Genomic DNA, 24,223 nt, shown 5'->3' with positions numbered 1-24,223 from the left:
ATTACTATGCATGATTCAGTAGCATTTTTTTGAAGCACCTCATATAGTGCTTCAGCTATCTTTTTTGCAGGTTTTTCTGGATGAATGGCAAGTTCTGGCGTGATGTGAGCAAGATAACGTTCAGTTGGCTCCCAAATTACACTTGTATGCTCCTCTTTTATGACTATAGGGTGAAGTTTTCCATATTTATCTGGAATTAACGTTTTGGTCCAGTCTTCTCTTCCATCGCACGCAATTATATTCCAATTATATTTTTGTTACTACATTTATTATTCCAATAATTTTATTTTCTTTCATTACATTATTCTTTGCCCTTCACATTTTGTTCGGGTCAACAGAAAGGTATGACATATCAGGAGAAAGATAACCTGCAGCTATAAAATCTTTTATTATACCAGTGACTATAGCTGCCGCACCAACATTAAAAATATTATATATTATTGCAGCTGATGCCGCATGTGTTATGGTCATTTTGTTTTACTTTAGACTTGGTTTTTCTAAGTATCTTGTAACCAGTGATGCCAATCTTCCAAGTTTTTCTTCAATCAACTTGTCGACCAATGTTTTTGTTTCGTTCTTTAGAAGTGCAGTATTTATATTATATAAATCATGGTTGTTGTTTTCTTCCAGCAGATCGAAGTTCAAGATTCTAAATTGTTTAAAAATGCAGTTTCTATAATATATATTATTACTTACCAATATTGGTAAGTAACAATATATATGATAGAACATATAAATTTTAAATTCAAAAAAATTTTATAAACTTATATTAAACATTAAAAAGTTAGTTTTAAAGTCTATTTTAGATTGCGGTAAGAAATGTTTTCAAACAATTAAAGAATTCCATTCATTTATTGTAATTTAGCTAACCTGAAATTTATCAAACTCATTTTTTCTTTCATATCCTTTTTTTTCCTTTTTTCCTTTCTGCTTCTTCCTGAATGTTATTTTCTTTTTTCTCTACTCTGTAGGTGAATCAATTCTTTATAATGACATAAATCAATTTGCATAGTAGAAATCTCTTTATTTTTAAGCCTCTGAAGATATGATATCATAGAGACTATCGAGGTCATTAATTATTTAATTAATTAAATAATTAATGACTCGATTAAATAAAGGAAGTTCTCTACTTATTTCTTTCGGAACAAAATTATGTTTTCTACATTCAAACTCTATTTCTTTTCTTTCCTAAAAGGTATATATATATATATATATATATATATATATATATATATATATATATATATATATATATATATATATATATATATATATATATATATATATATATATATATACATACAACAAATGTAATATAATAATACAATAATTTTAATATAATAATACAACAACGATAAAACAACTGGTAAACATGTTTAAGCAAGCTATATTTTTTATATAACTAATAATATAGTTAATAATATTATATTTAAAAATATGATATACAAAAAATATACATGTAATGTTAATATTAGCTATTAAAACTATTACAATTATTTTAAACTGATTTTACATTTTTGTTACTTTTATATAACTGTTTTATTTTAAATAATTATATTTTGGTTATGAAATAATATTTAGAATAAATAATTATTTTTGTCGTAAATTTATATAAGGTCATTCAAAAAAAGTATATTCACAATAAAAAACTTTTTGTTTCCCACCTTTTTTTCTACTATGCCATTGGTTGTTAAAATTCAGATTTTTTATTATTCAAGGTTTCATGCATTTCCTAATTATTTGATAAAACAGAACTAGTATTTTACTATTTACTTTTTTTAAAACACAATTTCACTCATGTCAAAGTTCTGTCAGAGCTCAATTCTCTATGTCTTTGCAGAAATGAGCATGATACTCAAACTAAGTATTTTCAGCATGAAGAACTCTGGCCTAACTTTATCAAATATCATCAAATATCAAACTAACATCTTGCGATATTATGTCACTTCCAATTAATAATTGTGCAGATTCTATAGCATTACCATTTCTACCAGAACTAATGACTTTCTGTTATTGCATAAAAGTGTATAACTCCTGCATAAAATGCAATAATGATGTTCTCAGTGAAAACAGTGATTTTTTGTTCCTGCGCCCCATTGCATGCTAGGCACATTAAGCTTTTAAAAATTAACCAAAAATGAAAATGACTTGAAACTTTTCAGAAATGTGAAATACTATCCATATAATTTAGTATGCAAAAGTTGTACCATTAAGGTTAGGGTTGGGAATCCCGAGATCCCGAAATCACGGGATTCTGCGGGATTTTTAATAGTCCTGAATTCATGGGATTAAGCATTTAATCCTGGAATTTTTATTTTAATTAATTTTCGGTTGAATGTTTTTAAATTATAATTTCTTCGGTTGAGATTTGACTATTTTAACATTTAAAATTCCTAATTTTTTTTTTCTTTTGTTCAATTGCAATCAGATTGGAACTATACATATTCGTTACTCTTGCAATTTTGTTTATAAATGATTGGATTGAATTTATTATTATAATTGAAATTTAAATTTTCTTAAATTCTATTATTATTATTCAGACAATCACAAAAAAAAACGATATCTTGCAGAAGTTTGTCTACCGAAAGGTGAATCTTTGGCTTTATCTAATAATGAGATTAAAACTGTATCTGTTATGATTAATGCGCTAGTCCCAATAAAAACAACAGTTGAGGCCCTTAGCTGTCAGTATGCTAATTTGTTTATAGTCGATGTTACCATAACTTTTATGTTAAAAAAACTTAAATATGTTAACAACATTATAATTCAAAAGTTGCATTCATCACTCTTTATTCGAATGCAACAAAAACATACCAATATAAGTGGGATCCTTCAGAATCTGCACAATGGTAGAACTAACGTTCAGTCTAAATATAAAATAGAGCTAGTAACAGTTCTGTCATCAATAAAATGTTGCAAATTATTAGTTAAGTTACTTGAAAGCCTAGATTATTCAAATACAGTTACACCATTAACAGCTTATGAGCCCGAATCTAAATTTAAACTTTCTGTTTCAAGTAAGGCATTGATTGAAATTGTTTTTAATTCTTCTGACTCTCCATCTGAATCTGTTATTCTTTTGCTAAAGAGCAAAAGGGGGCGCAGGAACAAAAAATCGCTGTTTTCACTATGAACATCGTTATTGTGTTTTAACAAAATTAATAAAGCTATATAAAAAAAGAACATTCGCCCAGCATATCAATTTAATGTGGGACGCTGTCGGTAACAGCGTCTCACATCAAATCATTGTCTTTTTCATTCAGCGTCTCACATCGTCTTTTTAAAAAGATATAAAATAATTACATATGTATATTATATCTATGAAAACAACGAGTTTTTTATAATTTAATAATTAAGTATGTATAATATTAAAAAACCAAAGAATTTCCTTGTAATTCAATAAATAATTTTTTCTAAACATATTTTAAATGTATTAATAATTTTTTTAAAATTTTTAAAAAACAGGTATTTAAAAATACCGGGATTAAATATATAGCTTGGGATTACAAACCCTAATTAAAGTCTTGGACTTTTTTTTCGAAAATTCACTCTGCGTAGCATGACGATCATAACGTTTACTTTTTACCACTTTTGAACAAAACAACTTTGTTAGACCTAATGGAGCGATTGGCATGTTAAAAAAATAATAATTTGCTTTAAGTATTTAGCATATATATTGATATTATTATATGCTGAGTTTCATAGCTTTAACTTAAAGTTTTACAAGTATTTTTATGTTTTTTGTTGCCATGACCCTCTTAAGCACGACAGTCGTAACAAAAAATCTTATATTAAAAACAAAAAATAGAACGACGCAATGACTTAAAAAAAAAAGATAAATGATTATAAAAACCGTATAAATTATGTTAAAAAAATGCACCTCATAACATTATTAAAGTTCTCAATAATTATTTTTTGATACTGGATTTGTTTAATTTAAAGTAGGCAATCAAAGGCTTGTTGCTATATTTACTTATGCTTTATTAATTCAATAAATTTTTAATGGATATGCCATTAAAAATTAGTAAAATAATAAAGTCTGATACGAAGCCAAAAAAAAAACAACACTTTTTGACTTTTTTATCATCGTAATGCGTTAATTTGATAAATTTATTCTTTTTTTAGACCTAATTAGAGTCAAGACTATGGTTAGGGTTAACTCTAACCAAACCCTAACCCTAAACCTCACCCTGATAGTTTTGTAAAAAAATTGAAGTCAGTAGCTTAGAAGTAATAGTTATTTAAAAACACAGCACTGAAACCTTTTCTGACGCTTCACAACAACTAAATATGAACGTTTATATGTAAGGGAAATAAAAGTGTTTATATAACCCTTACAACTTTAAAACCATACTATGGTATGATAAAATGATTTCTTAAATAATTTAATTACATTTAAAGGTATTTTAATAAATACCGGTGTAATTATTAAAATATCTTAACTCAGATATTTTAATAATTACACCGGTATTTATTAAAATACCTTACCTCATAACATAATTAAACTTATCTTATCATAACTAAACTTATCATTTTCAATGTATTTCTAAATTAGCGTCGGTACGCTAATTTAGAAATACATTGAAAATGACAGCTTTTCATAATAATATAATTAAATAGTATAAATAAGAAAGCTTGTTTATTTATCGCAGAAGATAGTAATGGGCCATGTAATAACATCAAAGTCTTTACAAGTATTTGTGATGGTTGTATAAAAAATAACAAACATAATAATAAACATTCAATCGAAATTCGTTAGGGCTTACTCTCCGTCTAAAATATTTTTTCAATAAAGACAGTTGTGCAAAAAAAAAGTTTTAAATTTCAAGTTTAATTTTAATAATCAAAATATTAAAAAAGAAGGAGTTAAAGATTATTCATTTTCAACATTCGAACACTAGAAAGGAAGACCGGTACATAGTTATTGATTCCATGCGCAATTGTCGATGGATATCACCAGAAAACGCCATTGATTTTAATCAAAACCATCTAAAAAAAATCAGCGCTGCAATGGTTAAAATGACGTTTGCTAGTGTTTTTTTCTCGCTACACAATACCTGAGTATTGTGTAGCGAGAAAAAAACCACTTCAGACCAAAATTCAAAAACAGAAACAAAAATTGAACACCAAATGGCTGGAATAAAATAAATTTTGGTCCTTTGTTCGTTGTCGATCTGTAGAAAGTATGCGAGATGATAGCATATTGAAAACGTTTAAATACAGGAGTGGAAAGATTAGGGTTTAGGGTTGTTCTGGATGTAGACGTAGATGTCAAAAAAGTTGAAAAAACTTTACAAAACAATAGACAAAAGAGGTCTACTTGCTTTTTTAGGATAAATGTGTTTTGGATTGTGGAGCCGAACTTGTTGGTGAAGGATTTGTTTTTCAACAAAACAACGCTCCAAAACATACAGGTGAAGTTGTGAAAGTATATTTAAGAAAAAAATCTGAGTACAGAGTACTACAGATGATGGTCTGGCCACCTCCTAGTTCTGATTGCAAATAATTGAACTACTTTGATATCAACGAGACAGAGAGATGCAAAAAAAAGGCTTATGGATATCACTTCAATATATTTGGAATGCTGTTGATGGCTGATGTTTACAACTGCTGTGCAACAGGTTGCCTCGTATTTTCTAGGCTATCACTAAATTTAAACGTGGTTATATTGATAAAAATTCAATTTATTTTAATGAACTTAATTTTAAGTTGTAAATTAAAGGTTTTTTTTATGGAAATTGAGTAAATTGTAAAGTAAGTAAATAAAATTATTTATTATTTATTTTTGTAATTGCCTTAATATTCAATCCCAGAATTCCATGTTCATTACAAAATTTAACATAAAGTCTATAAGTTTAATCATTAAGTATGATTAAACTTATGAAGTACTGTGCTAGCCTCCGTAGGGGTTGCACACAGAATCAGATTTTATAGCATTTTAGAAAAAAAAGGGACTATTGTAAGCAATTTTCATCTTAATTGTGTTTTATACCATTTAATTTTTGTAATTTATTTATACTACATAAATTCTCTAATAATATACTGTTTTAAAAAAGAAATATAATTTTAAAAACTCTTCGTTTAAGATAAACTCCAAAATGATTTCATTTTTATGATAAGCACCAACACGAATTTTCAAAAATGAAATAGTGTAGTAAAAAAACCTTTTGATGCTATAAAAAAATAAAATACATATATAACTACTTTTGTTCTTGTCTTTATTCAAATATCTTATTTCCATTGTGCTTTCCAATCAAACTTTTTTTCCTTGTTTATTACAAATTTATTACATATTTCCGTTAATTACAAATTTATGACGCTTTTCATAGCCATATCTAATTTCTGATGTCTTTGTGACTATTCCAACAATTTTTACCATATTTTGACTATGAAAAGGATATTTTGGAATACTTAGTGGACTGTCATTGGCTTTTAAAATATTTCCATTTGAAAAGACATTCAGTAAAGGTGGTGACTTCCTCAATATCCCAATTTACTAATTCATTGTAATCATTGGCTCCAAGATTTAGTGTTACAGAAAGTTTAAAATGTCTGTTGTGTTCATTAGTATTTCTGGATTTGAGTATCCTTTGTATGGCTGTAGTTCTAACTTCTTTCCTTTTATCATTTACCATTGCCAATGATATATTCTCAGTGTTGGCAAAATATGAGCTTTGTTTTAAAACTTGCTCCATTACCTCCTTGTATTTTTACATCAATAACTAAATTTCTTATTAATTGAACCAGATACCATAAATTTTGAGCACCATCTATTGCCAAACAATGTGATTTATTCTGGAGCTATCCTGGTGCATAGGATTGCATAATAATTGTAACCAAGTCAACAAGTTCTTTTAGTCGGCGTTACAGTTTTATCCGTGTTTGGCATAATACACACACGCCTCGTGTTATTATTATTATTAGGGAAGGTCCAAAATTGACTTTTTTCAGATTTTTTGTAGTTTAACCACTTTTTCTTAATTAATTTTTTATGCTGATTTCGAATTTTCAATGTTTTTACTTCATTATCAATATTTAGTCTTCTACTTCAGTTTTAATAAAAGTGATTATTTTGACAAAACAATTTACTGTTAAATTAAATGAAATCATTATTATTTTCAAATATAAGCGATGTAAAACACATAATAAATTTCTTTTTCGTTTTATTAATAAAACATGTTATCATTATGTCTAGTTATAAATAACACAAAAAATTAGACATTGCACATCATCAAGATAATCTAATATTAATAATAATATGTTTCGACCTCTATTGAAAGTGCGAAATAACTTTGTGGAAGTCATCGTAGGCGATTGTGGATTGCTGCGATGACTTTCCAAGTAGAACCTTCAAATTAGTAGCATATTCTTCTATAGACATAAGACGGCACTTTTTTGTATTTTTATCAAAAATCATGATTTTAAATAGAGTTGATTTCCGCGGCAATGACCTACTTGTATCTCTAAATAAGCTACTTCATTCTTCAATCGTTTTTTTACTTGTATCTCTAAAATAAATTACTTATTACTTATAAATTACGTTTTTGACATTTTATCAGATCTTGCTCTTTTTCAATAAATTCACAAACATCTGATGCACAAGTAAATGGGCCACCTTGTAGTTTTAAACAAGTTAAAATGGAATTTCTCCTGGACGCCTGATGTAAAGCTTGTTGTTCTTTTTTCGTTAAGCCGCTTTGTCTCAGTTTAATCTGTCGCTGGTTCCAACTGTATTCTATACTTTCAATTTTTCTAACAATAGGATCCATTTTCCGAAATAGTTCTAAAGTATTTGAATCTTCATTTCTTAAATGGTTTGAATATTTAAGAACATTACCACGTGATACTGTTGAAAGTGATGGTTTTTTTCGAAGTCGATTGCTATGAGATCCACACTGACACTGTTCAATATTATTTGAAACTGATTTTATACTGAGTATAAAATCTGAGTATTATGTTTTTAAACGACTTGATTAAAAACATAATACTCATCAGGTAATCGATCATTGTTTTTCTCTCCAAACCCATAATGCTTTCCTCTTTGGTGTTGAAGAACTATAGCTAAACTTTGCCGAACTATATTTGCAAGAATAATGCAATAATCAAAGTTCTGATGCGTATTTTCAAACTACTGATGTAGTTCGTCTTAGCCATAATCTTCTTAAATGAGATTTTCAAAAAGTCTCTTTGATACTCCTTGAACAAATGGCTCTTTAATCAAAGAATTGTTTATTTATGACATCATTAAATAAGCTTGCATACATCTTGCTAAAGAATATTTGCAGTTTAGAATGCGTAAACCTTTAATTTTACAGAAAAATGGTGAAATAACTTGCATTCCAAAAGCTGCTACCACAACTAAAGTAACTATAATGTAATTCATAAATTCATAGAATCTCGGACTAAACAAGCAAGTTTATTTGTGATATATTCATGTTGGTCTAAAAACTCCTTAAAGTCATCCCAGTGAAAGCAAACTATAGAAGAACATTTCGAAAGACATTCAAATCGAACATCTTTAAATTCAAAAAGAAAAATATCTTTGTTTTTACGCTGCATAAAAGTTTTAAATTCTTTATGATAATTCCATGGTTTTTAAATAAAACTCGGACCAAACAAGTTTAGTACCCATGATAGAAAGGTTAAGGATAACGTTTCCGTACTTTTGTTAATAAATATATCTAACAGAAAGCCTTTGAAAAGGTTATCCATATTCATTTCATTTTCAATTTGGTTTAGAACTTTTTCAATAGCTCTGTCAAAACCTAAAGCTGTATGTGAAGTGCAAAACAGTTGACCTGCAGGAATTTCTCTATTCTGTGATTTTAGATATTCCTATATTATGAACAGTACTGCAAGTCATATGAACATCTACCTTCTGGTATAGTTCTTCTGAGGTGTATTTTGAGGCTTCCTGTAACATTTGGAATGTTGTTTTTATTCCATCTGCAATATTTGCTGTAATTTCTGGAGCAGTTGCTAATGCAGGCAAAGGAAAATAATATTCTCGGTTTCACAGTCATTTTTATCGTACTTAGATATACGGTCAGTTTCATCTGGAATTTTCCATTTTGTTTTAAAAATTTGATTGCCGATTACTTTCAGTGCAATTTGCATTTCCCTCATCGAGAATCCTTTTCTATCTAACTCTGCACATGCATGGAAGATATCACTTAAGATTTAGTTTTTTGATTGTCGCACATTAGGTGGAACATAAGTATTATGAAAACTATCTTCAAATATTAATTTTGGTTTTGATCTCGTCATGTATGGCAGTTTTGGTTTACTTACATCAACAAACATAACTCTCTTTTTTTTTAATTGGTTCAGTGTCTTTTTCAAAGAACTGATATTCATTTTTTGTTAATTCTCTTTCAAGAAATTCATCTTCGTCTTCAAATTCATTTAATTCGCTATTATCATTATCAACGTACATTGTCTAATAAACTGCTGTTTCATTTCTTATCTTTTTCTCCATTTTTCTTTTGTCATTAATAACTTTTTGATGGAAAGTTTTATCAATATTTTGACATGTAAAATTCCTATTACCGTGTATGTTGTCTAGATACGAGTAGTCTACAGCATTCATTGAAATACCGAAAAACTTCTCTAGCTTTTCACAACGTTGTGGATTGAAGCAGAAAATGTCAAAAAGTTTTTTAAGGAATTTGTTCATAGAAATCTACTTAAAAAACTATAACCTTGCTTGATTTTGTCAACACCTTTTAAGTAGCGATATTCATTGATTTCACTTTGCAGACGTTTTAAAATGGCCTGATATGATATTGTGTAGATATTACACTCTGTCCAATGAATTTCTACTAACTTTGCAACTCTTCGACAAGCACTTTCAAAAGATAATTTATTGTTAACTTCAATAAAAACAAGTGAAAGAACATCTCTGAGTAAAGGCAACTTTGTATGATAAAATTTATCAACTACAGGGAGAATTTCTAAAGGAGTTTGTCTATTTTGATTTGAAGCTATTTTGTTATTACGTCTTTTTACAATTTTTTTCATTTTCACATTGATATCTTAATTTAGTTAACAATAATAGAAGCAAAGTATTGTCTTGCAAAGTAAAACAAAAGCTGTTTTTTAAGTATTTATAAAGTTTACGTTTTAACAAAAAAAGTTTTATTACATTTTCTTTTTAAAACGCAATTATAATTCATTTTAATTCAAATTTATCCAATCAAAATTTAAATTGCATAAATTTTAACATAAAGTTGCGTAACTTAATGCGCAAAATAACCGCTGCAAAGATTTTTCTTTTAAATGTTTTTTTTTTTTTTTTTTTTTTTACTTTTAAAAATGTTTAATTAGAAGTAGAAGGCCAACCACAAAAAAATAGAAAAAGTTGAATTGTTTTTCAAACTTTTCTAAAAAAATTAATAAAGAATAACTGGTTAAACACAAAAATATAGAATTTTGGACCCCCCCTCCCCCCTATTATTATTACTTGAAATAAATACAACGGTATGCACGCCTTAAACTTTATATTGCATTCAATTCTTAATCTAGCATTATCCTTAGAATATTACATAGTACCAGAAGTAAAACTGTGTTTAAAATAAAATGAAACAATTAGAGGCCATGAATTTAAATCGCAATGTTTTAGAAAACTGGCGAAAATGGAAGCAGAGATCGAATCTTTATAAAATAGCTTCTGGAGTCAATGACAAAAGTGAATATATTCAATGTGCCATTTTCCTTCATATAATTGGCGGAGACGCTTTAAGAGTATATAATACATTCATTTTCACAATCGAAGAAAACGATAAGTTAACACCCTTAGTTCAAAAGTTTAAATGTTATTTCAGCCCAAAAAATAACATAACTTATAAACGTTGTTTATTCAATACATTGCAAGACAGCAGACTATTTACTGATTCTAATCCAGGCAGATTCTATTAGGTACGTGACATGAAATTTTTAAATTGCTCAAACACTAGATTGTTATATATCATTGGAAAGGTCTTCAATTCAGTATATTAAAGGTGAAAAAATTATCAGAATTGAATAATTCTACAAAAAGTTATGGCATTTTAAGTACTGATTTTTTGACATGGACTTCTTAAAGAAACTGTGATCAAATTTAAAATCTTACTTAAATTAAACATAATTTAGTCAATTCTTATCGAAATACATACAACTTAGTATCAAAATAAAGGTCTTACAAAGGGCAATTTTTATATACAAAGGATGTATATAGGGCGCTAGAGGGGCGTCTAAAAAACACTTTAATATGTTTAACATTTAATATGTTAATGTCAATTTTTGTAAAGAAATTATCAAAATGTTATTAAAATTTAAAATTTTGATTGTATTTTTTAATATATTCTAACAGGGTACTATCAAATAAGACGCAGATACTTTAGGTTGATAGGCAAGAAGTCCTTTGGGTGCACCCTCTATAGCTGTAGCTGCACCCATAACATAATATTTATATAAAACACAAAATACATAATATTTAAATAAAACACAAATTTTACATAAAACAAACAAACTCATAACTATATACAAAAACTTAATATACAAAAAGACTCTATACAAATATAAACATCATCAATATATACATACACACGATACAAACACCTATCAATAGGTGTATACAGATTCACTAAAAAATGAATTTGAATGCATCTATTAATAAGTATATGTATAGTTGTTAAAAACGTCACCATTCCTGATTTATCTGCTATCTCTTTTGCCACCAGGAAGTTTGTATTTAAAATGAGGCAGATCTTTACCTCCATTTTGGGCCCATATACGGAAGGCCCTTTTTGATTTAGGCCCAGGTTGGCTTCGGCGTCAAGCCAAAAAATCACTCCTAGACAAGCCTAAATTTTATTAAAAAAAATTTCATGAGTTTTTTAAAAATGAAAATAAATAAAAATAAAACAAAACAGTTAAAGAATTACCAAGGATGTCTTGGTTTTCACTCTGGGCGCCAGATGGCAGTGATGACGTTGAATAAGCTGGTAGAATTAAAATAAATTGAATAAAAATCAAAAAAATTATTGTTGACCTGTAAAAATAATTTTATAAAACAAACAAATAAAGTAACAAATAAAATACCGGACTGCAGTAAATGCTCTCCAGCAGCTAAATTAATAAAAAGGATAAATCTATTTCACCTCAATTAAAAATTTATTGTTTAAATTAACGCAACATTTATTAAAACAATAAAAATCCTACCAAGAATTTCCTTTTTTTTAGCTGAAAATAAAAAATTTTGAAATTATTTTTATTTGGTATAAAGTCATTAAAAAAAAAATTACATTATTTAAATATATCTACCAATTCCTCTCTTTTGCGAGCTAAAAAATAAAATTTTTAATGAAACATAGGCAATATTACAGCTTTTAGTTAAAAACTAATTAGCTAATTCTAAAATTAAAATGAAATATTTTTACCAATCTGCTGCTTTATTGCCGCTAAAATAAAAGTTAATTCAAAAGAGTCAGTATTTTTTATCATTAAATATTAGAAAAAAAACAGGGAAAATTAAAGACTAATACCTTTTCTAAGCTCCAATTTTTTTTTTTGCTAAATACAGATCAACTATTTTAATACACTGTATGACAAACTTACAAAAAAAAAAGATTGAAAAATAAAGAGATGAAGAAAATCAGCAATAACCTATTAACAATAATCGACAATTCATACTGAAAATAAAACATCTTTCAACTGTATTATTTTATCATGTTTTATTATTTACCGTTAAAAACTTTATAAAATAAAAACATGGCATATAAAAAATAAAATGGCAAGATTGCTTTTAACATATACATAACATCTAATACAGTGTAAAAAATAAAAAAGTCTTACTATATTTGTACACTATAAAAATTAGCAGGTTCAATTGAGAAAACTAACATAAGTGCCCAAAAAGAAATTGCCAACACTGGCATTAGGGCAAGTTTTCATACATGCAAACTTGAAAAGTTTACAAAAAAGTAAAGTACATAGTAAAGTAGTAAAATAATGGAGAAAAAAAGTACAATGACTGATAAATAGACATGCTCTCATCAAAATTTACATGTATATATATGCTTTAAATTATGGTAGGGGAAAACTGTATATTTATTTTCTTATATTTCTTCATTAAAAAAAATTAAAACTGTTTGGCTCACATGCAAGACCGCACCTACAAAATTATATTTCACACTTATGTAGGAATTCACAGTTATGAATTTCATTCTTAGACAGTCTTCGAATTATAAATTTAAATTTATTATCCCTTATGCAGTTCTTCCAGTGTCTCTTGGTTTAAATACAAACAAATGTGTACATAAATTGATATATACTTTAGTATGTCTATATAAATACTTATAAAAGCATATCAATTAAATCAAAGATAATTAAACCATATTTAAAATAAGAATTTACCTTTCAGGAACTCTACATCAGTATAATCATTATAGTAGAGGTCTTAAAAAGAATTTTATATTTAAATCAAATTAACAAATAAATCAAGGTAATAGTGAAATCAAATTAACTAAGGAAGAAACATTAACAAGTAAAACAAACAATAGTAATTAATAAGATTGACTAATATAACAATACTCAATAATTACATAATCTAATTGATCATTTTCTGGTAAATAACAAAATGACAAAACAAAACTTACGTGATAATGATAATTGGTATATTAATTTTTCATTCATTTTTTATTCTAATCTAAATAAAATTTTTTTTATAACAAATATTTCACTAATACATTTTTTATAACATAAACACTCGGGCAACACTAGCATTGAATATAGATAGCTACTTAGCTAAACACAAAAGTATTGTTGTTTATATTGTGTATTCATGTGTATACATGCTGTATTCTATTTTGAATACCAACAAAAAATAAAGACAATTTATAAAAAAAAATCTTTATTAAAATTAAATAATTTTTTATTTAAATGGACATTTTACAAACATTGATTTAACCCTCCGTTGGGTGCAGTCATTTTGTAACTTGAAAAGGCATGTTGTATCAAATCAAACAACACATCTGAAGCTGTTTTAATCAGAATATTCCATTGCAAAATAAAAATTAAAAAAAAGCCAATTGGCTAATAGAAATATGAACCATTAAAAAAGGTGTTACAGTTATAAAATATACTCTAACATTCGATAGCGGAACTTCAGTGGACCTATATAGGCACTTTGAGTGGACCACTTTAGTTTTGCTCATTGGTTACTTAGTGGACCATTAGTGGCAGCCGCTAAAAATGGCTAGCCGATGACTAGCCACTATTAACATATCTGATAATTATCGGCTTACCATATATAGCAGCTGCAACTAATGGTCTACTAAATATCTAATGAGAAAAATTCCATTAAACTGCAAAAAAAGGCCTATATAAGTCCACTGCAAATCCACTTAAACAATGTTTGCGAGGAAGTCTAAAAATTAAAAAAAAAAAAATTACCAGAACAAAATAGTATATTTTCAAATTTAAAAAAAAGTAACATTCAAAGGCCTATTGTATCAACTTAAACAAAATGATAAAAAAGAGATCCAAAAAAAGTTATTTTATTATGCTTTTTGAAATAAAACTAAAGAGAAAGGAAAAAAAACAGGCTACTGAAAAGCAGAACACCCAGTCATTACTAAAAAACCGGAACAAGATAATAATGATTGGCTTGTAACAATTTGAACAACCAGGACTGCTGGAGGGTTAAATAATTTTATTACAATAATCTAAAGAAACAATAAAACTGTATCATACATTTACACAAATAAAGACTGCATACCACTAACATCATACCGTTCACTCATCAAACACATTTCATACAATACTTATATTTACAGAATTCATGAAATTATATATAATATTCAAACCGTCACTAAGTAAACAAAACGTCACGTAAACAAACAAAATGGCGTGTTGCATAGATATTTATTTGAATTTCAAAACCTATACACTTGGTTTTGTCACTTTTAACATATTTAATATATTTTAGGGGGCTAAAACTGGTATATACTTTGGTAATACTCTGGTACTACTGGTAATACTGGTATATACTCTGGTATATACTTGCTGAAATAGACAAAAATTGTGCAAATATATATATATATATATATATATATATTTATATATATATATATATATATATATATATATATATATATATATATTTATATATATATACATATGCATGTACTTATATATTGATGTACTTGTTTATTTAAGCATAACTATGTATAAAAGTGTACTCTGATTAAGAATCAGAGTACATGTATATTTGCTTTTATACATAATTAAACCCTCAAATGTTAAACGGAAACGCATGTATTTAACATACATATATGCTCATGTTAGTGCGTGCATTATAATCAAATGTAAAATATATTTAATTTTATAATAACATTTATTTTAACGTCTAATAATTGTATAAATAATAAACGTAAAATTTTTTCACAATTAAGGGATAAATCACATAAATATGATATTGTATATATTATAGCTTATTTGTTATAAATGTTTATTTGTTATATTTGTTTACACTTGTTTTGATTGGATACCATTTTTTGTTTTTCTTAATATAATAGAAAGTTCCTCCGATAGAAGTTTTAACAGAAAGGTGTAGCAGGGTTAGATTTTGGCATTAACAGCCTTCCATAACTAAATTTACTCCTGCCGTTAACCAAACAGAGATAATAGAATACGAGTTTATTTTATCGCTGGCGTTAAAAACTGTCGATTCACTTTTAACCAGCCGATAGCTTATCGCAGGGTTTAACGGAGATATGTGAATACGGCTGCAGGAGGTTGCATCAACTGCATTAAAATTAAAAAATTATTTATGAAAAAAATTCTTTAGATCTAGGATAATTTTAGTTTGGTTATTTGTTTTTATAATTTTTTAGAAGGTACTTATTTTCATGTCTTCATTTAGAAATTTATTTAGATTTTTTGGTTCGTAAACTTTTCTGATCCACATGAGTAATATTTTTAAATTTTTCTTGTAAACAGAGTATACATTTTTTGGAAATATTATTTATAGGCAGGCGCAGTTTTTAGAATAGACCAGTATAACTTAAAGCCAATATTTTTTTCTTTTAGTTGCCAAATAAATTTTAACAGCATAGTTCAGTACTTTTTAGTAAAAAATAGACTGTGCAGTCAAAATATATTTGGCAACTAAAAGAAATATATATTGATTTTATATTTTTTGACGGAAATATAAAATATAAAGCCGTATATTTTAAGTCCTTGAATTTTTGTTTTAGCTGGCTTTATCACAATGCGACAGTAGTGAAGACTGTTTCTAACCAAGATGGTACATTAGATGTTGTTACGATCCTTGATAGCGCCACTCAAAACAAATTTGAAAAACACTTTAAAAAATGTTTACAATAAGAAAAAAATAGATGTTTTCTAGCGAATAATTCTTTTTTCGAAAATCAAAATTCTGTCTGGCATTAATAAAGTACGCAATCAGGTATGGAGAACTAAATATCTTGAATTGTAATTATCGATGCGATTTTTTATCGATCCAGTTTTTTTGAAACCTGCCTTCATACTTTCACAACCAGATTCTTCAATTTTTTTCATGAGACATTTAAGCAATGTTGGAACCTGGTCTTTTGGAAGGGAAGAAGCTTTACGTCCTTTGCCACTTTCCTTCCAAGTTGTTAATATTTTTCTTCCCTAAGCTTTCATTGGTCGAAAACATGTAACATCCAATGGCTGCATTAAATGCGTAGAGTTAGGAGTAAGTGCTATAAACTTGATGTTGTTTTCTTCACACAAAGACAGTACATTTGTATTTATATGTGACGACACATTGTCTCCAATTAGAACATGTTTTCCAGAAGTTTTTTTTAGTTCAGGTAACAATAAAGGTTCAAACCAATCTGTAAAACAACTGTCAAACCATCCACTCTTTGAGCGGTTATAACGTGGTCCTTTTGGTCCATTTTCTGTCCAAGTTGTCCACATCGAATCTGCTTTATATACAATATATGGAGAAAGGATATGCCCATCTGCATTACCACAATACATCAAAGATGTAGCAGACTTAGTTGAATTAATTATCCTCTCAGGATATTTTGATCCTCGCTTTGTTATTACTAGTTTATTACCGGGGCCATCGGTTAAATTAGTTTCATCGTAATTCCAAATGTTTGATAGAGGAACCCCTGGCAGTTCAGGAGTGATGTTATCAAAAAAAATTATTAATAATAAAATTACCTGCTTCTGCCCTCTTTCTTTTAATGTTACTTGCAAATCTAATACTTAATTGTTTATTTCTCTTAAGGAACGATTTTACCCATTCAACACCAGGCATATTTCCTGCAAATTGCCTAATAAAAATTCCTTTATGGTCTGCATAAGACTTCACAATACTTCGTAAATCATAACAGTCAACTGGGAATCCAAAAGAAGACATAGTTTGCAAAAATTCTTCTTATATTTCACTAAATATTGTGCAACCGCCTGGTTTTTTATTATGTATACCTTTCCGTTTATTCTTTATTGTTGATAGAGTAATTTTTAAGGTTAAGCAAGCATCTGTTTGTGTTAAATTACCACTTCTTACTTCTTTTAAAAATTTGGTTAATGTTTCCTGGGTGTATGGAATATAATCACGACTCCCAGCAACACGTTTTTTTATTCTTGGCATGTTTTCTTTGATATAAATATGATTATTAATTAATATTTTGTCCTAAAAACAAAAATTGAAAATTAAACCAATAAAATTATATCTATATACATCATTTTATGCATATAAGTTTAACAATTTTATAGACTCTAATAAATTATATCAATAGAATAAATTATAGAGAAATTATACTAGAAAAAATCATATCAATAGTTCCGCAAACTACAATTAATCTACGTAATAAATAAACAGAATAACTTTCATTTTGTGATAAGCCTAAATTTGGAAAAAGTCGCAGAAGTACAAAGTAGTTTTTAAAAGTTAAAACCTTTTTTTATAAATTAGACAAAGTCTAAAACCTACCAGACCAAAGTCACCTCATTTTACGGTTCTAGTTTTTTATTCAACTTCTCCCCCAATATACCAGTCATCATCAGTTTCAAATTACAAAATGTCTTGCGCTCATATCAATAAAATATAAAATCAATTCATAATTTTTTTATTATTTTCTTAGAAAAGCCAATTAAAACAGCCATTAAAATATAAAAAATTTCCAGTTAAACCATAATGTTGATGATTTTGTAACTAATTGATGATGATTTAGACAGCCAGCGTCACTCTGACATGATGAAGAGTTTTACTATTAATTTCTATTAATTAATAAACTTTTAATTTCGAATAAAAAATACATAATTTTTTAAAATTGTAGAAGTTTATTTTACTTTTAAAGATGTTGATATTATCGGTATTTACAACATCGAAACATAACTGATTCAAAAATTGAACTGAAAGGCAACTGATCAAACAGTTGTTGGATCAGTTATTACCTGTTAGACTCGGTAAGAACCTGTTTAAATCGGTTAGAGCTGTTAACATCAGTTAACAGCTCTTACCGAGTTATTAACTGATGTTCACAACTCTGTAATGTTTTTTTTCGTCTTAGTTCTCGGTCCATATGAGACGGTATTTTTCTGAGACGTGTTCTCGGACGAAACCGAGATAAAAAATTTTTTTAATATAAAAAACTATGGAGACAAAGTGAATTTTCCGAAACATTTGTGTTTTATAATTTTCTATTATTATTAATGAACCATAAGTTTTCAACATTTATCAAATACATAATGTTGATCCTGAAAAAAAATTTCAAAAGATTCAAGTCATTCAAAATTGAAGCTGTCATTCTCTCCCGTTTTGAAAAATATTGCTCATACCGAATCGATGTTGGCTAGATTAACTTCGGCGTATGTTTTAATTTGTATAACTTTTCTGATTTAAATCCAGTCATAACCCAAACAAAATTATGCGTATATGATACGTATTTATTTGTTTTTTTTTCCGTACTATTTACGGTACTTTTGGCCGCTGGTAGGGTGTACTAAATACGTTCAAGCTTGTGATATTTTTTTGAGATAAAATTAGAGCTCAAAGACAATTATGGATGCGTTGCGAATCCTGTGACGGTTGGTTATGTGGATCTTGCTGTTCTACTATGGTCAACAATACGTGCAAGAATTGCCAATAAACATACAAAGCTCATTTAAAGAAATTTAGTATTTTTTTCTTAATTGAAAAAACCTTTTTAAACTACTTGTAAAATATATTTTCAATTTTATTAACCAGCGGCGTAGCAAATGTGATAATGGCCCAAGTAAAAAATAGTTAACTAATTACAATAAAAATTATAAGTACTACTACTTATATTTAAAATGCCTTTTTTTTTACGTACTCCTTTTTCTTCTTCTTTGGTGGCCCCAAAAATTTATTTTTTGAACCCGGGGTGACGCCCTCCTTAGTTACTGGTGTTACCTGAATTTAAATCATTATTTTACAAAAATACAACATTTAAAAATTAGTTTTCATTACTTGTGACGTTAAGTTTGTGATACGTTACTAGTATTTATATAGCGGCCGAACTTATGAGATGGTATATAAATATATATATATATATATATATATATATATATATATATATATATATATATATATATATATATATATATATATATATATATATATATATATATATATATATATATATATATATATATATATATATATATATATATATATATATATATATATATATATATATATATATATATATATATATATATATATATATATATATATATATACATACATATATATATATATATATAATGATTAGTGGCGTATCCAGCATTTTTTGATCTTTGAGATAGCTAACTAATGAGGGTTTGCAAAAAATTGCGATGGTTAAAGGCTGTGAACAAAAAAGCCCCAAAATTTTTGCAACATCTGCCCCAAACGTGAGAGCAATAAATTGGTGAAATATTTTTTGTACTATTCTCAACTAGACTTATATTCATCGATAATTTTTAAGTTTCAAAGTATTATCTCTCAGCGTTCAAAAATTATGACCATATAAAAATTACAACCCCCTCAAATTGAGGGGGGTTTAAACTTTATATGTTCATAATTTTTGAACGCTCAGAGATAACACTATGAAACTTAAAAATTATTGATGAATATAAGTCTTATTAAGAAAAGTATAAAAAATATTTTATCAACTTGTTGCTCTCACGTTTGGGGCTGGTGTTGCGAAAATTTTGGGGCTTTTTTGTTCCAAGACTCCAATCATCGCAATTTTTTTTAAACCCTCATTACTTGACATAAGTATAAACATATAAACTTTTATAGTTAGCTCCATGTCTGGAAGTTAGCTATCTCAAAGATCAAAAATGCTGGATCCGCCACTGATGATTTATTCAGTAATATATAATTTATATATTACTATATATATAGTAATAATAGTAATTTTCATATATTAAATATACCTTCATATATTAAATATACCTTGAATTATGGAAACAAAGTTTCCCTTTGCAGAAGAAAAACTTTTTTTATCGCGTTTCCTATCTCTAGAATAACAACTAAGAAAACTGTTCTTTAACAAACTTCTCAATATACTTAGTATGGTCTTGTTGAAATTTGAGTCCGACCTCTTCGGCAAGTAACGTACCTAAACAGGAACAATAATTCGAAAAACTCCATTATCCGATTATGCGTTATTTAAAAAAAAGTCAATGAATTCTGCATATAAATGAAAAAAATATTATTATTAAAACTATTATACATTGATTCACACAAGTCTCTAATGGTAAAATATCTAAAACTAACTTTTAATGACAAAATATCTTCAAAACTTTTATTTGAATATTAATACTTTACATAATTTTGAATACACCTAACAAATACTACCCAGCGGGCACGGGTACGTTCATTGTACGTACAAAAGACGTCTGGACGGAACGTACAACTTTAGTTCAATTTTGGTTCAGATTGGAAATACTGAATGACGTACAAATTTGAATGTACAATGTACGTCCAAAATAGAACGTACACTGTACGTTCTGATTCGAATTCAGATTATACTCGAGAATTTTTCAAAGTAGACTGAAATTGCAATTACAAATTAGACTTAAAAAAGACAATTTCGAGTCAATTCGACTTAAGACGCTATAAAAATAGTCAGGTATGTGTAAATTTTTAAATCAATTTTGAAAATTCAGTATTGTTCTAAGTGACAATTACGAAACTTTCCACTTCAAAACATCATCATCGACATCATTTAATTTAAAACATCAATAAAACTAAAAACAAAAACAACTCATTAAGAATAATTGAGATTTATTATTAAAATAAATCTTGATCTTTCTGCGTTACAGCCACGTCCACCGCCATCTTTTCTATCTGGTGCACGTTTCAAAACATTACCAATCGCCTGGTGCACATCATTTAGTGTATAATTCGGCATGCTATCTACAATGACACAAAAATTTATCAGCTATAAACTATATACTTTTTTTGAAAGCAAGAACAATATAACTTGGCTAATAGTTTTAATATTCTATACATAAGATTGATATCTGATTTCCTTGATTCACTGAAAAACCTCTGTGTTAAATATATTTTATTTAATTCAAGTCGTGCAATACAATTTTGCAGAAAATTAAACACTTTATTTTTAATGAAAACGTAAAAAAATCTTTTAAAAATATCTTTAACCGAAAATAATATACCCACAATCACTCTGATTACGTTTGTTTTTTTAAAGGCTTTTTGTTTTTACCCTCCATGTTATAACTTGCCATCAACTTGTTGGTCATAAGTCTGAAATATGTATAAAAATCGTTTTCTGTATAAAAAATTGTTTTCACATTTTAATACTATAGGATAATTACTAAGTATTTTTAAAAACTAACTGAGAAAATGTAAATAGCAGCATTGTCTATGGATAATAAATTTTTTTTTTTTTGACAAACTTACTTTAAAAGTATCGCTTTGAAATGTCAAAACGATACTTTTAAAGTAAGTTTGTCAAAAAAAAAAAAGACGGTTAACAATAGTTGGCAGGCATGACATGCCGCCAACCATTGTTAACCGTCTTTTCTAAAATCAATATGATTTTATAGTGTGTGTGTTTGTGTTTTTGTGTGTGGGTGTGTGTGTGTGTGAGAGAGTGTGTGAGTGTGTGTGTGTCTCTCTCTATATATATATACATTTATTATTAAAAAACACATTAATCATTTACTTACTAAAAGATAACATTTTGCTACGTCAGAAAGTTCTTCATCAAACCGCTCAAACTCCTCCAAATTATCTGCTGCACATGGTATAAAGAATGTTCAGGTTCATGTGTTCCAATCTTGCATTGCTCTTCAAGAATTTGTGTCAGTAAATGAATTACTTTTTATTGGAATTCTAAAATTTTAGATTATTATTTTATACATTTACATTTTTTACAAAACATACCTAATATTGATAGATAATAGATTAAGACAAATATTGGGGTAAATACACAAATATTACCCCAAAAAACTATTTATTTCTTTTAATATAAATCTTCATAGTAAAACTAAATACAATACAGTTAAAGGTAGTAAAAGTGAAAAAGTAACTTGTGAAATGAAAATATTAAAAATAAATAATTTTACTGGCTTCTGAAAGAGGAAATCTAGACTTTGAAGTTTTAGTATTTTGAGCTGCATTTACTGGTGGCATCATAACTTGGCTGGTTTGGCTGGCTTGGCTTGATGGCTGGTTTACTAAAATTGAAGACCTCGGTTGGGACAATTGTCTTACTGGGATTTTAGATTTTACTGAAGATGATAATTGGGAATGGCAGGTTGACTTTACAGCAGGTGACAAAAAGATAAAACAACTTTTAGAAGAAGTAGGTATTATTGACTGTGACTTTGTTAAAGATTTTGAACCATATAATTTTAAAATTGGCTGTTTAAAACGTGACTCAAGTTCTGGAATAGCAAGAGATTCTACTGAAGGATTTTGTAAAGAAGAAACACTGTAAGGAGATCGCGACATAGCTCTGACAAACATGGGCTTTTCAGGACATACAGCTAAATAAAAGTTATGTTCAGTATATATATAACCTGTTTTAAAGATGTGACTTCGTCTAACTTATTTACAAAAGTACTGCAGTTAATTTAAATAAATGGCAGTGTTTAAACTTAAACATGTATTATAAGTTATGGGATATCATACGATAAAAATTTAAAATACAAAACATCTCAAGAATAGTAAAATATATATTAATAAAATAAAACAAACAAACAAAACATACGCATTTTATGTATCTTTTGATATTTAGTTCCCTTATTATTTTCATGGGTCAATTGACCAAATTCAATCTTGCTAGATGGTGCTTCAGACTCCTTACTTATAAAATCAAACCCTTCACACACTGCTTTATCATCTAAACATATATATTTTTAAATGAACGTGTAACAATAAGTAAAGGTTAAAAAAAAGTAGAAACTTAAGACTTGTACAAACAGTTCTTTATTCCAAACTAGGTTTGGAATGATTAACTGTTAATAACGAGTTAGTGAAAAAGTTTTGCAATACTTACGATAACGGCACTTTTCCTTAAGAAGGGGAAAGCAAAACCAATCGTTCTGTGGTATTGCCTGTTGCTTACCAGCTTTTAAAACATTTATACCATTAGGCCACCTCACAAACTGCTTTTCATATACAGATCCTTCAACTCATACTGAAGGGAATGTCAGCTCTTCTTCTACAGATCCTTTTAGCCATACTGCTCGGCACCAAGACATTTTAACTATAGTATTTACTATAAGTAAAGTATAGTATATATAATATTTAAATATAGTACTTACTATAATAAAAACAATAGTATAACTATATGATATTAACTGCTATAGTTTAAACTGTAGCAGTTAACAATAGCAATTAGTAATAATAGCGGTTTTATCTGTGTGTATTTGTAAAAAACATATAATATGATCCCATATGGGCTATATAAAGTGCTTCTCTAATAGAGCAAAAAATAAAAAAATTCATTTTAATTATTCAGAAAAAATCTAATTGTGTGCTTTGTGTAAACTTGCTGAATCCATTTTTGAGTATTTTTATGCTTTACCTACTACCTAACTTCTTTGATTTAAAGAAGTCTTGACTATACATATATATATATATATATATATATATATATATATATATATATATATATATATATATATATATATATATATATATATATATATATATATATATATATATATATATATATATATATATATATATATA

General features: G+C 27.4%; 2 protein-coding genes across 3 annotated transcripts in view; one reads left to right on the top strand and one right to left on the bottom strand.

Moving 5' to 3' along the window:
* Window positions 1-16,389, top strand: part of LOC100211473 (putative GTP-binding protein 6) — an 85,894-nt gene extending 69,505 nt beyond the window's left edge. The window contains exon 7 of one of the 2 annotated variants that reach the window (XM_065797912.1): window positions 16,239-16,389. In XM_065797912.1, coding sequence (XP_065653984.1) covers window positions 16,239-16,368 — 130 coding nt within the window. In that variant the 3' untranslated portion in view covers window positions 16,369-16,389. Of the gene's footprint in view, window positions 1-15,557; window positions 16,215-16,238 lie in introns of those variants that run through there. The other variant, XM_065797913.1, reaches the window with a different exon arrangement.
* Window positions 16,390-16,659: 270 nt separating this feature from the next.
* On the bottom strand, window positions 16,660-17,401 carry LOC136080324 (uncharacterized). Its single transcript, XM_065796941.1, has 2 exons — window positions 17,203-17,401; window positions 16,660-17,150 (listed from the first exon to the last, which is right to left on the bottom strand). Exons 1-2 carry the CDS (start codon window positions 17,399-17,401, stop codon window positions 16,660-16,662), a joined length of 690 nt encoding a protein of 229 aa, XP_065653013.1.
* Window positions 17,402-24,223: the final 6,822 nt, after the last annotated feature.

Source organism: Hydra vulgaris, chromosome 05, assembly GCF_038396675.1.
Source record: "Hydra vulgaris chromosome 05, alternate assembly HydraT2T_AEP".
NCBI lineage: Eukaryota > Metazoa > Cnidaria > Hydrozoa > Anthoathecata > Hydridae > Hydra > Hydra vulgaris.
Note: the sequence above shows the minus strand (reverse complement) of the source record. Positions and strands in the feature narration are given on the sequence as shown.

Coding starts and splice junctions, on each gene's coding strand:
- LOC136080324 (XM_065796941.1), bottom strand. CDS start 17,401: ATGTCTTCTTTTGGATTCCCAGTTGACTGTTATGATTTACGAAGTATT. Junction 17,151..17,202: donor AAGAAAGAGGGCAGAAGCAG/GTAATTTTATTA, acceptor CTGAACTGCCAG/GGGTTCCTCTATCAAACATT.